Below are 12,783 nucleotides of genomic sequence, written 5' to 3'. Positions count from 1 at the left end.
TAAAGAGCTAATAGAGGCTGCTAAATTAAATGAAGGGTCACACCTTCACAAATGGCTCAAACTGTCTCATCAACACACTGTTATTTCCAGTCCCTTTAATACTGAGTTAAGTCTAGGTTTAATCTTCTAAGTATTTTTAAATAGCTATTCTTGGGAATAGTTAGTAAAATTAATTTATCTAGTACCTCAAGTATCCTAAAAAGATTAAATCTATGAAGGAGACTAAGACTTTCTACACCCTGGCTACTGTAGCTGTAACTGCAAACCATGTGTTATCTATGAAATTTATTTACCTTTATATTTATTATTTATTTACCTTTAAATTTATGTATCTTTAAATTAGCTCTGAAAGATCAAAGTGATGGAAACAGAAAAATCATTGTAACTGTTCAGATTCCTATTCTGCTATAGAGAGAACTGAAGCTGTAGGTGGCACCTAGCAAATATTTTAATGGCAAAAAAGAAAAAAAAATCAAGTTAGACAATGATATTCAAAATAACTAAAGCAGCAGCATCTTTTTCTTAAAAAAACCCCCAAACCCCCACACTTTACCACCCTGATTTATAAACTCAAGGCAAGCAGCTTAAAACACTAGCAAGGACCAGTGTGATAAATTCTCCCTCATACCACACGTTATCATTAGTCTCGAATACGTAAAAGGCAAACAACCAGCATAACTCTTTTAATTGCATCTTAAGGCTTTTTTCCCTCTAGGAGTCAACTTTCACTAATTAAAATTATGTTAGCTAAACCCTCCTTTTGAAAGGATCTGCTATATTGATCCTCTGGTCTCCTACCCTTGTATTACTGCATCTTGACTAAAACAAAGGTAATAGAATTAGGGTCTTAGTAATCATAATTGCTTTAACTGGTGACAATAAGGAAGAAGCCTATGGTTAAATATCCCAGAAATTTATTTCATGTTTGCTTGATACATTTTATATAGAAAGGTTGGGACTATTTGCTTTGGATGCCCCTGGTAAATCTCATGGAGGCACTGAACTACAAAGGGAAGCCAATCTGGAGACATCAGAAATAGAAATCACAAGCCCAATTTTATGACAGTTCTTAAAGGTTTGTCTCTAGTGAAATCAGGCCACTCCCTTAAAAAATGCTCAGTGTGTAGGAGCTACTGTGTAAAAACAGCTGACGTTTAGGAGGGCATTTCACGTTTTGGTCTGCTGGAACATTTAAATACTTAGAAATAAAAAATATTCAGCTTTGAAGTTTTCAATACTGGAAAACTTTCAAGTCTAGGGTTAACAGCCAGGAAGGCTGCTTTGTGATCCTTAAGGTGGACTCCGTTTCCCACAAAGTTAATCTTCGGCTTTGGCTTCCATTTCTTCCGCATCATCGTCTCCATCTACTTCAGCATTTTCTCTCTCAAGCCTCTCCAGCTGCCTTGCAAGTTCCGTCTCATCTGTATCTGTGACCACTTTGGGCTGTGGAAGCAGAGGCAGAATTTCAAAGTGAAGTAGTTAAACAGTACATAAATTAAATTTCAATATTACTAACTGCCTGGTATTTTAACTCTTAAACAGCTCTGCTGTATGTCTTTACTTCTGATTGCTGAAACATCACTAATAAATTCCAGTAGATAAATAATGGAGGAAATTTATGAGGACAAAACAATACAGGAAAAAGAAATGTGTGTATTAAAATTTAGCAGAGTTGTAATCCTAAATGTATCTCATGTTTTAAAAGACAGCGATTAGATATTTTAGAATGCAAGTCATTTAGATGACTTAAATTTCTTTAAACCTTTAAGAACAAAGCAAAAGACTCCAATATTGATCTCACCTCCATTTGAACATTGAAGACACCCCTCTTTTCCTCAATCTTTTCTTTTATAACAGCCATAGCTTGATTAAGGACAGAGAGGCCTTCTGTTCTCTCCAGGGTGGTTGTGGTCATTACATACCGAGGAGGAGCTATTAGATTAATCTAAGAAGACAAAAGTTTAATTATGAATGTACCTGTAGAACACACAACAAGTAGGGTATTTGAGAACTGTTTTGCTAATCTGCTGCCTTAACTATAAATCACCCCAAAACTTAACTCCCAATTCAGTCGGTCAGCAATGTGGGGTGGTTTGTTAATGTAGCAAAAGCTCACTGATGCTGTGATCTAATTTAGTAATATAAACAGTCCACTGCAATACTAACTATAGCCACCATCAGCATAATGGATAATTTGTCTCTACCAAACAGAAATTCTTATTTGGTTCTAAACTAAACTGTCAGAAGAAATTCTAAGAGATTCTGAGTAACAATCATTCAGTTGATTCTATGGGCATTATGGGCACTGTAAGGGAGGTTTAGCATAGCTGTCCCCTGGCACTAAGGACCAACAGGAATCTGCATCCACTGTGACAGGAGCAGTAGATAACAAAAAGCCTGCACTGAATTGTAAACATCCCCTAGAAATATCATCAAGAACCACTTTTCATAACACTTGTTATAAAACATGATCATTAAAAAAATTCTGATTTGGTTTGGTTTAGGTGGATTATTTCAGCAGGGAGGGAGAAAACTGACTACTCACCTTGATGGGCATGGTTTCTGTTGAACAATTCAAACCTGCTCTCAGGGCTTCTTTTACGGCATCAATGCCTTCATAACCATAACAAGCCACTTCAATATCTAAAATTACAGAAATTCAAAAACTTATACCAAAAAATGCAAAAAAAAACTTAAAGGTTTAAAAGAAATCAGAGATGTGGCATATACACTAGTATTCAAATAATTATGAAAGCTTTCATCATCCTTTCAATTAGAAATCAATCCCAGTTATTAGCTTTGTAATTAAAATATCTGAATACACAGTGAAATTATATCTTCTCATTCACATCAAGCCCCTGAATGATGAATGTATAAAAGACAGAAAAACTTAACAAATTCTGGTTATGTCTGGGTTAAAATCATGATTCCAACCCCTCTCTGATTCAGTTTCTTATTTGTTAAATGGAAATAAAGAGGGGTGTGATGAAGACTAAATGAAATAATAACCACAAATTGTTTAGAGCAGTTTAAAAATTGCATACCGTTGACCCAGCAATTTTAAGAATTTGCCTTATAGAACACTTGTATAAATGGTAAACGTGTATTTATAAGGGTGTTAATTTGCAGTGTTTTTCTGAATACAGCTGACCCTTGAACAACACAGGCCTGAACTTCATGGTCTGCTTACACGTGAATTTTTTTCAGTAAACACTGCAACACCACGAACCACGGAAGTTGAACCCTTGGATGCGGAACCACGGATACAGAGGGCTGACTAAGTTACACATGGATTTCTGACTGTGCGAGGGTGGGTAACCCTAACCCTTCTGTGGTGTTCAAGGGTCAACTGTAGTAGAAAGACTGGCACAACCTAAACACTCATCAAGAGGAGACTGGTTGATGTCAAGATTTACCATTCTATGGATATTACCTAGCCATTCAAAATGAGAAACATCCCCATTTTCCATAGGGAAGGGCAGCCATGAAACACCAAGTGGAAAAACTAGTTGAAGAAGATTTTGCATAGTAGGACCCCATCCTTACAAAAACATAAACTCATTTACTTGTGCCAATTTTTATGCATGTTATGATGATTCAGTAGAAGCAAAAATAATTTATTTTTCTTGTTATGAAAAAAACATTTAGAAAAAGTTAGATATTCATGTAGCAACATGTTCTTTGGTGAGGCTCATTTTTTAACAGCTTTTTTGGTACATGCAAAATATTTTAAACATCATTTAAAAAATCACTTACCTGCTCGAATTTTGACAGCCTGTGGGGTCAAACGCCTATTAATGTTGTTAATGAGTACTTCCCGTTCATCTTCATTCAAATCTAAACTATCCAAAATAGATGGGTCTCTGATAAAAAAACAAAACACACACCCCAAAAGGTAAACGTTACTTTACTGATAATTATGATACCAAACACAACACCACAGAATAATGTTTAAGAGCACAGGCTTTAATGTCAGAATCTTAGCTTCACACTTTAATCTGTGTTTTGGGGCCTTTCCAGATCTTATTTCTCAAATTTGTAAAATGATAAAATTATATGTCACTGGACTGTAGTATTAAACGAGATAATGCAAGTAAAGCACTTAGGCCTGTCTGACAAACAGAAAACACCCAACTGATTATTAAAAGAAAAATTTTAGAGATTTGGCTAAAGCAAGCAATTTAACGTCTCCTAATATAGGCATACCTCAAAGTTATTTCGAGTTCAATTCCAGACCATCACAATAAAGCATCCACCACAACAAAGCGAGTCACGTGCTTGGTTTCCCAGTGCATAGAAAAGTTATGTTTTGCCAAACTGTACTCTATTAAGTGTGCAATAGCATTATGTCTAAATAAGCAGTGTATATACCTTGATTAAAAAATATTTTATTACTAAAAAAGTCTAACCATCATCTGAGTCTTCAGCCAGTGGTAATCTTTTTTCAACAGTAACACCAAAAGTCACTGATTACAGATCACCATAAAATAATAAAATGAAAAAGTTTGAAATATTGTGAGAATTACCCAAGTGTGACACAGTGAAATGAAGTGAGCGAATGCTGTAGGAAAATTGGCACCAAGAGACTTGCTTGACGCAGGGGTGCCACAAACCTTCAATTTGTAAAAAATACAGTATCTGCAAAGCACAATAAAACAAAGTATGCCTATACATCTAACATCCCACTATAATTAAGTATTTCTATATAATTAGCAGTCCCTCCTTCAAAGAGCTTGAAAAGAACAAAAACATGGAAAAAATTTAAAAAAAAATAGTTTTTAACGTGTATCCCTGGGGTGAGGAGAGGAAGGTTTATTTCCAGTTGGTGAGGACAATAAGGGCTTCATGGATGAAGTGGCATTTCATCTGACCCTCCTAAGTGCTACAAGACAGAAACCAAGGTCTTAGTCAATGGTATGTTTGCTGAGTGGATGAACAAATGGAAAACATGAAATAATGACTAAAAGAATGGTAGGATTTTAATAAAAAAGGGAATAGGTTGGGAGGAACAAAATATTGTTTCCAACTATCTCAGAAATCATACTTAATTTAAAAAAAATGAAGCACATGTGGTATACAATTATCCTGAGTTAAATCTGGACAGTTGCAACGTGGCTGATGAAGAAAAGAACGTTAAGGGTGATGAGTGAATGTTAATTTGCTAAGATGAATGTTAATTTGTTAAGAATGCTAATACTGAGTGGTAATGGAGGAGGTGCTGGAGTGGGAAGCTGGGGCCAATGATGACAGCAAACCAAGGTAAGAAATGTACTGACTGAGGAGTACAGGACTGACGTCAGGGAGGACAGAAACATAAAGCAGTGCTTGGTGGTAAACAGCATAAACTCTTGAATGGAAACAGAGTGCCTGAGTTTGAATCCTGGCTCTACCATTTGCTAGCTGTGTGTACCTGGACAATTTAACTTCTGCCTCAGTACCCTCATCTGTAAGACAGGGATAGTAACAGCACTTACACCAAGGTTGTTGTGAGAATTATGTAAATGTTAGCTGTTATTCTTCCCACCATTCCCACAATGCGATATGGAAAAAAAAAAAAGTCCCATAGGGGGAAGGGGGAAACTGGAAGGAATCTGGAGCCCCAGATGAGTGGGCTTGCTGGAGGCTCTAACAGTTCTAAGTCCCACTTGGCCACTCTGCGGGCTGAGGACACCAATATCCCCTGGCAGCACAAGGACTGGGAAAGTAACAGTGAAGAGGTGAGGCCACTTGTGGAGTATTAACATTTAGGAAGAGGGGGGAAGTGCAGAATTAGAGACAGCAGGTACAGAGAAATTGAGAAGTCTGGATGTTAAAAGGAGAGGACACAGTGCTTGCTATAGGAGAAGGTAAAGGTAAGGATGAAAAATTTCTTTTTCACTATAAATGAGAGAAATCAGAGCACATCTTTATGCTGATGGAACAAAACAATAAAGAGAAAGGCTGAAGACCCAAGAGAGGAAATAACGAATGGAGAAATCCCTGAGGAATAGCTGGGCACAGGTGGTAAGGTTAGTTTGAGAGGAGGAAGGAAAAGAATTCCAGTGTGACAGGAGCTCAGCAGGTAATGTCAGGTGGGATGGAGACAGTGGAAGGAAGCAGAGGCGATCCTGCACAGTGGCTTCTATTTTCTTTACAAAATAGGCAGTGAGGGCATCAGGTTAGAGTGTGGGGAGAGGAGTAGAGTGGGTATCTGAGGAAGAGTGTGGAACTCCAGAACAGCCAGTCTAAGAATGGGAGGAAGAAGTGACCAGGACCAAGGAGAATGTGGGATGGCAATTAAGGCCCAGCTGAGGTTGGAGACCATGAGTATGCAATGGCACCAACCTGCAAGACTGTGGTTTTTCCTAGCAGCACCCAGCAGTCTACAAGTGCAGAGAAGGCAGGAACACCGATCCAAGGCTGGATGTAACAGAAGGAAAAACAAGGCAAAAGCTCATGATACTGGCAAGAAAGTTGCTGAAATGATGGATCATGCTGTGTTCATGCTGAGTAAGAAAGAGAAGAAAGGATGAAGACAGGGAGAAAAAAAAAAGGTTTGGAATCAGAGCTTGATGTAAGAACTAAGACAACATAGATTAGGGCTAACTATGCGGGAGCTGGAAGGACAGGAGGCTGTGGTAAAAGAATAGAATGTGTGAATAAAGTTTTGGAGGCAGAGGAAATCCTGGTGATAGTAAGACCCAGGGTGAGGCCTTATGGAAGACTGGCTAATGTGGTGTGAGCTGAAGGTCTAAAGAATTGAAGTAAAAAGAACAAGAGGTTACAGTTTTAAACAAAGCATCTATGTTGGCCCTGAAGTCACCTAGGACAACAGCAAAAGTAGGGGAGGAAAATGTGTAAGGCAGTAGTGTGAGACGAAACCGTACGGTCCACAGGCTACTTAAGTATGGTACCCCAGATTATACAGGCTCGCTGCACAGGACTGGCCCGAATCATGAGCCTTTTATGCTGAAATATTTTAATCTCAATTTCGCAAAGACTTAACACATAGATGTTGTGCTATCAAATGTCAGGCTCTCAACCTATGTGTTAGACCCAGCAGCGGTATGAAGGGAGAAGCAGAGCTAAGGTGTTCTTACGAGACTGCATGCTTAAATGCATCATAGGCACCATATCCGGGTCTCTTGTACTTGTCATCAAAGACCCAGGCAGTCCTCTGGAACAGGCTTTCTAGCTGCTCATCCTTGGTGTATTCTAACACCTCAGCAACATGACGCAGAATGCTGTAAACCTAGAAACAAAATGAAGAGCTAAACAATTCAAATGTAAGAGATCAATTTAAAAAAACCATTTGTACATTTTAGTACACAGCACATAAAAACAAACCTTTAGTTACTCTGACTACAATAATTCTTAACAACAAAAGACTGCCATACAACAAATTCTTCCTCCATAGAGAAATGTTTGCTTTTCCATAACACTTAACACAAGTTGGTATAACAAGAAGAAATAGAACAGCACTTACAACCTAAGGCCCAGATCAAGTCAGTGCTAGGACAAACCTCTCTGAATGTGTTTCCTCACCTGGAAAAGGGAAACACTAGTATTTCCCCTTTGTGCTGTAGAGAGCTCTTATGTACATCAAATGTATACAACTGCACACCAGGAAAACATAAATGGATAAAATTTGTACATTACACAAATTTAAAGCTATTATTATTGCTATTCCATATGAAAGCATGGGACCAGGATGGAGATTTTAGTATTTCTTTTGTTCTGTTATCCCAATAAGATCTACTAACACACTCAGTTTACAATATCCTAGGGTAACAAAAACAAAATGGAAGTTTCCTAGAGCAATGCTTCTCAAATCTGAATTCTCAAACTTGGTGGGACTTGAGATCCTGCATTTCTAACAAGCAGTCAGGTGATGCCAAAGCCGTTGGTTGGTTCAGAGACCATATTCTAAGTGCCAAGGTCTTAAGAGTTTATCAAGAAGGAATTTTACTGATAGTATTTTCAAATGTGCAAACTACACTGCAGTAACAGTAAACATATCAGTAAAACAAAGAGAAAGATTGAGGTGATGGCTGATGGCTTTTAGATTTTTATTCTCTTTTATTGGTGTTAAGCAAGATTTTAAAAATCTCTTCATTTAAACACTGTTTTCTTGGCATTTTATCCTGAGGACAGAAACACACATGGCAGAAAAGAACAAAATACACAAGAGAAGGATGGAGAAAACAAACGATCGAGACTGCTCTTAACAACTGAGGATTTAGGGAGTAAAGGCAAATCTAAACAGGATCAGAGAATAGAAAAAATACAGCAAGATGAGGAGTGAAGAAATGACCGTTTTTGCTTTACTAGTGCTTACTGTGGATAAGAAGGAAATCACAGCAAAAGTATTAAGAAAAGGAAAAAAGAATTAACTAACAAACTAGGGTGGGGTGGGAGGAGAACCATACTAAGTAATAGGCCCTTGCCTTGCTTTCTTGGATTCACAGACATTTTACAAACCCTTGGCTCATTCTTAACATACAATAGCTGGTTGTCTCTGTAACCCTTATTCCCAAAACAGGGCTGAAAGTCAAAAACTGCATGTTATGATAATCCAAGTCAGCTGAAATCACCCACATTTTAACCTACAATAGCTTAGAAAACGCTGATGTCTAGAACTGATCTGAGAATATCACACATCAAGCCAAGCTTTAAGGTAGTAGCACCATGAGATAAAAATAGTGATATCACACTCTCTTGAAATTACATCTTCAAATTATTTTTCTGTGTAACGTAGAACGGGAATTGGAAATATAGTTACAGAAAATATAGGTTCTGTTTCTGCCAGGAACACACTGTGCAGATTATTTATTAAAATGTCAAATAGTGGACTAATTTGACTAAAAAATGAACTTACAGTTTTGGATTTGGTGAATTTGTCTTCACATTTGATTGCTTCCTCTGGAGAAACTCTTCTTTTTGACAAATCAATATACCCTATATAAGAAAATTTTGAAAAAATTACCTGTCCAGGTGCCAACGAACCACAGTGACAGATTTTCACAACCAGACTGTAGAGCTGGCATACCTACCCTTATTTCCCACTAAGATTATATTCACAAAATATTGCATAGGAAGTGCAAGATGAGAGATTCTTGTTTTCAGAAATGCATTTTAAGCATGTAATGTACATTCCCTACTACCTTGGTAGAGGGAACTACTATAATTTTCAATTACCCAAATGAAAGCTGAAGTCAAGAGATTCTGTATTTATCTGGTGTTCATTCATCATGGGTCAACTGTATTTATTGTATTTTCTGTATTCTTAAAGCTCTGGCATTGCTGGCCTGCCTGGCCTCAGTGGCCCCACTCCTAGCACTAGCCAATCCTCAGGGATAGCAAAGGGCTCCCCTGGAGCAACCTTTCACATACATATCAACCAACTCAGGGCCCACACCCCTAATCATTTCATTCAAGATTCACATTGAGCCAATATTCCCCCTGCCCTGAACCAACACAGGGCCAGCTACCAGACAACTCAGGACAGCCTTGATGCACCAAGGCCTGCCAAGACCATTCAAATGAGCCAGCCCTAAACTCTTTTCCCTGACCTGCCTTGTCTTTCCCTTGGAAACCTCAATAAAGGCTCTGACGTAGGCTTTTGTCTTGCTCCTCCTGCCTCCTGATCAAAACTGGCGCTTCCTCATGTGGCTCTGTGTGGCAGGCTGTGTCCCCATCTCTTGGGAAACTTAAGTAATAAGAATCTTCTTTCCATGGCTTTAGTCTCTGCATGTCACTAGTCACCTCCATAAATTAAAGTTCCGTGGGTACAAAAATGAGATAAGCAGTCAAATGTATTTTAAAGAATTAAAGAGGAAGAAAATGGTCTTTTACATTTACCCATATAGTCTCCATTTCAGGAATCATGTCTCTTCAGCCTGAATAACTCCCTTTACTATTTATTGAAATGCAGGTCTATCTGGTAATAAATCCTCTTAGTTTCTATTTACCTGAAAATATTGTCATCTGATCTTCATTGTATAATAATACTTTCTTTAGATACAGAATTTTGGTTTGAGTTTTCTTTCAGTGTTTGAAAGATGTCATTCAATGCTCTGACTTTCATTACATCCAATAAGAACGCCATAGTAATTTGCATTACTGTCCCCTGTAAATAATGTCATTTTCCTCTGGCTACTTGGAAGATTTTCTCTTTGTCTCTGTTTTCTGTTTTTCAACAGTTCGGTGTGCCTAGACGTGGTCTTAGTATTTATCCTGCTTCAGGTTTACTGAACTTTCCTAACTTGTAAACATTTTATCCCCTCAGCAAATAAGGGAAACTTCTGGCCATGACTTCTTCAAATATATTTTCTGCTCTTTCTCTTCTTTTGGAATAGAGCTTTTGATCATTGACAGGTTGGTCTTTTTTTTCCTCAGTTCTTCAGATCAGCTCTTTTTAAATAAATTATCTTCAAATTTCAAGGAGCTTTCTGTCATCTTTTATCTGCTATTAGTCCATCCACTGAATTTTTTAGATATAGAATTTATCTTTAGTTTATTTTTAGATGTAGAATTTATTTTTAGTTCTTTATGAGATTTTCTAATTTCTCTACTGATATTTCATCTTGTTCATTTATTATAAGCATATTTTCCTAACATCCTTGAGCAGTTATAACTTTTGCTTTAAAATTCTTCTCTGTTTAACTCCAACATTAAACCCTAATGTTTCCACTCATTACCTTTTCTGTATGGGTAATATTTTCCTATTTCTTCAAATACTTACCAATTTTCAATTGTATCCTGGACATTATGAAAGATATGGGGCACAGACTCTGAATTCCTTCAGGTTCCTCTCACGGATACTGAATTTTTGTTTTAGAAGGCAGTTAACTTGTCTGAATTCAAAACCACAAAGCTCTGTTTTCCCAGGTAGAAAGCAACTGAAATCTGTTTAGATTTTTACCCTGTTGGCTTGCTTGCAGTCTACCCTGTGTATTAGTAGTTTCAGAGGTCAGCTAAAGAGTTCAGCAGAATTTATATATAAATTAGGGGCTCCCTGTGTCTCTCCTTTCTCTAATCCCCATCACCACTTTCTAACTGCTGTGGTTGTCCAGAACTCTCGTCTCTGGCTATCAAGCCAGTAAGACTGTAGGTTTCCACTAGAATATTTGCTGTCCTGCTTGGAAGCTATCCGTAGCATGCACTCAGAGAAAAAGCTGTAAAACTTATCCAGTGTAGTTCTTCTTCCAAGTGTTGACTTGCCTTCAGTTCTGGTCCGCTTTTGGTTGCTCCCATTGTCTTTGGGTACTTTTTACCACCTATACAGATACTTGTTTAGGGTTTAAAGCAGTTATGTTGAATGGCTTGTTCAATAGGACTTAATCTTCTAGCATCAGAAACGAATCCCCTCTATAGCATCTTATGCACTTTTTCTTATCTTACTCTGGAGATATTTTCATATCAGAATATTTAGATCCCATTCTGTATAAAATTGCCTCGCATGGATATGTCATGATTTATTTAACCATGTCATGATTTATTTAACCATGATGCTAATTGTTGCTTCGTTTTTTATTAATACTGTACAATGTTGCGATGAAAACAAATTTTTACATGTATCTACTATACTTATACAAGTATCATGTTTCCTGATTGCAGTTGAAAATGTATTTGATTCCTTCTTGTGTATATATTTTAGATAACAGGAAAGCAATCTATAATAAGACATCATTTGAAGTCCTACCAGGGCAGTGATATGAAGACTTACACAGTGATATGAAGTTTACACAAGAATAATTTCAGTCTTCATGTAGTTTGATACTTAGGGGCATGGGGGGAGTGGACACCTACAACTAAGTCATATCAGAACATTTAGATTAATCAATGTGCTAAGTGTCAGTCACCACCTAAGGGATAATATAAGCTATCTCTGAAGTTTATCGCCTAAGATTTTAATAATCAGAAAAAAAGTTATGTATAAAATTAATCATTTGCAGAATTATCAATTAATTCTATGGCTGAGGAGATTCAGAAAGACAAATTCAATCAGGATGACTAACTGGTCTTTTAAGCATGTTGGTAACTACTTGACTGAAACAAACACCTAACCAATTATAGTGAGATGACGGAAATCAATTATATTAACTATGTTAAGCCAGTTGAAGACAGAATCTACTTAATGATGTTGTACACTATGTTTAGGAAAAAACGTGTTCATGAAGGTGAAGATTTACTTGGGGCCCAAAAAAGGGTACCCAGTGAGTAAATAAATGAATCCCTATTCAGCACTGCCTGAAAGATGCCACAGGATCCGGAGGTCACAAATATTCTGATTACCAGAGAGACATATAATCTGGGTTTTGGTTGTGTGTTTGCAGTATATTGCTTTTTTCAAGACATACAATATTCCTAAAATCCACTTATCTCTGTCCTATTTCCATTGTTCATCCAATAATCAGACTACTAATTTAGCTCTAAATCAGTAAAAAGACATGACAAATATGAATGAGCTAGTACTCTGATTTGCTTTTTGGTTAAGTTTGATACTGAGTCAATTATCAAGAGCTTGATAACCACTGGGAATAAAATTAAAGTTACTTGACCCACAAAAACTAGTCCTGAGATATATTTATTAAACCATTAATAACTTAAAAGGTCTTACTTAGATGGTTAATTGGCATCCTTCTCTAACAACGTTCTATAAAAAGAGTTTAAGAATAAAAGGAGGTGTTTTATTTTTTTAACTTCAGTAGGCAATTTGCAAAAAATATATTTTAAAATAAGTCACTTTAAATCTGAAAAATTTCAGATATCAATTATTAAATATACATTATTAAAATATAT

The 12,783-nt window shown here is 36.9% G+C and overlaps 1 protein-coding gene across 1 annotated transcript in view; it reads right to left on the bottom strand.

Annotated features, from left to right (window-relative positions):
- Window positions 1–897: 897 nt before the first annotated feature.
- The window catches only part of EIF2S1 (eukaryotic translation initiation factor 2 subunit alpha), a 16,399-nt gene continuing 4,513 nt past the window's right edge, over window positions 898–12,783 (bottom strand). The window contains exons 3-8 of the mRNA XM_015241499.3: window positions 8,858–8,937; window positions 7,080–7,231; window positions 3,757–3,863; window positions 2,546–2,643; window positions 1,802–1,945; window positions 898–1,443 (exon numbers count right to left, since the gene is read on the bottom strand). Coding sequence (XP_015096985.1) covers window positions 1,318–1,443; window positions 1,802–1,945; window positions 2,546–2,643; window positions 3,757–3,863; window positions 7,080–7,231; window positions 8,858–8,937 — 707 coding nt within the window. The 3' untranslated portion in view covers window positions 898–1,317. The remainder of the gene's footprint in view (window positions 1,444–1,801; window positions 1,946–2,545; window positions 2,644–3,756; window positions 3,864–7,079; window positions 7,232–8,857; window positions 8,938–12,783) is intronic.

The sequence above is a fragment of the Vicugna pacos genome, chromosome 6 (assembly GCF_048564905.1).
Source record: "Vicugna pacos chromosome 6, VicPac4, whole genome shotgun sequence".
NCBI classification, from domain to species: Eukaryota; Metazoa; Chordata; class Mammalia; order Artiodactyla; family Camelidae; genus Vicugna; species Vicugna pacos.
This window is presented reverse-complemented; position numbering and strand designations above follow the sequence as displayed.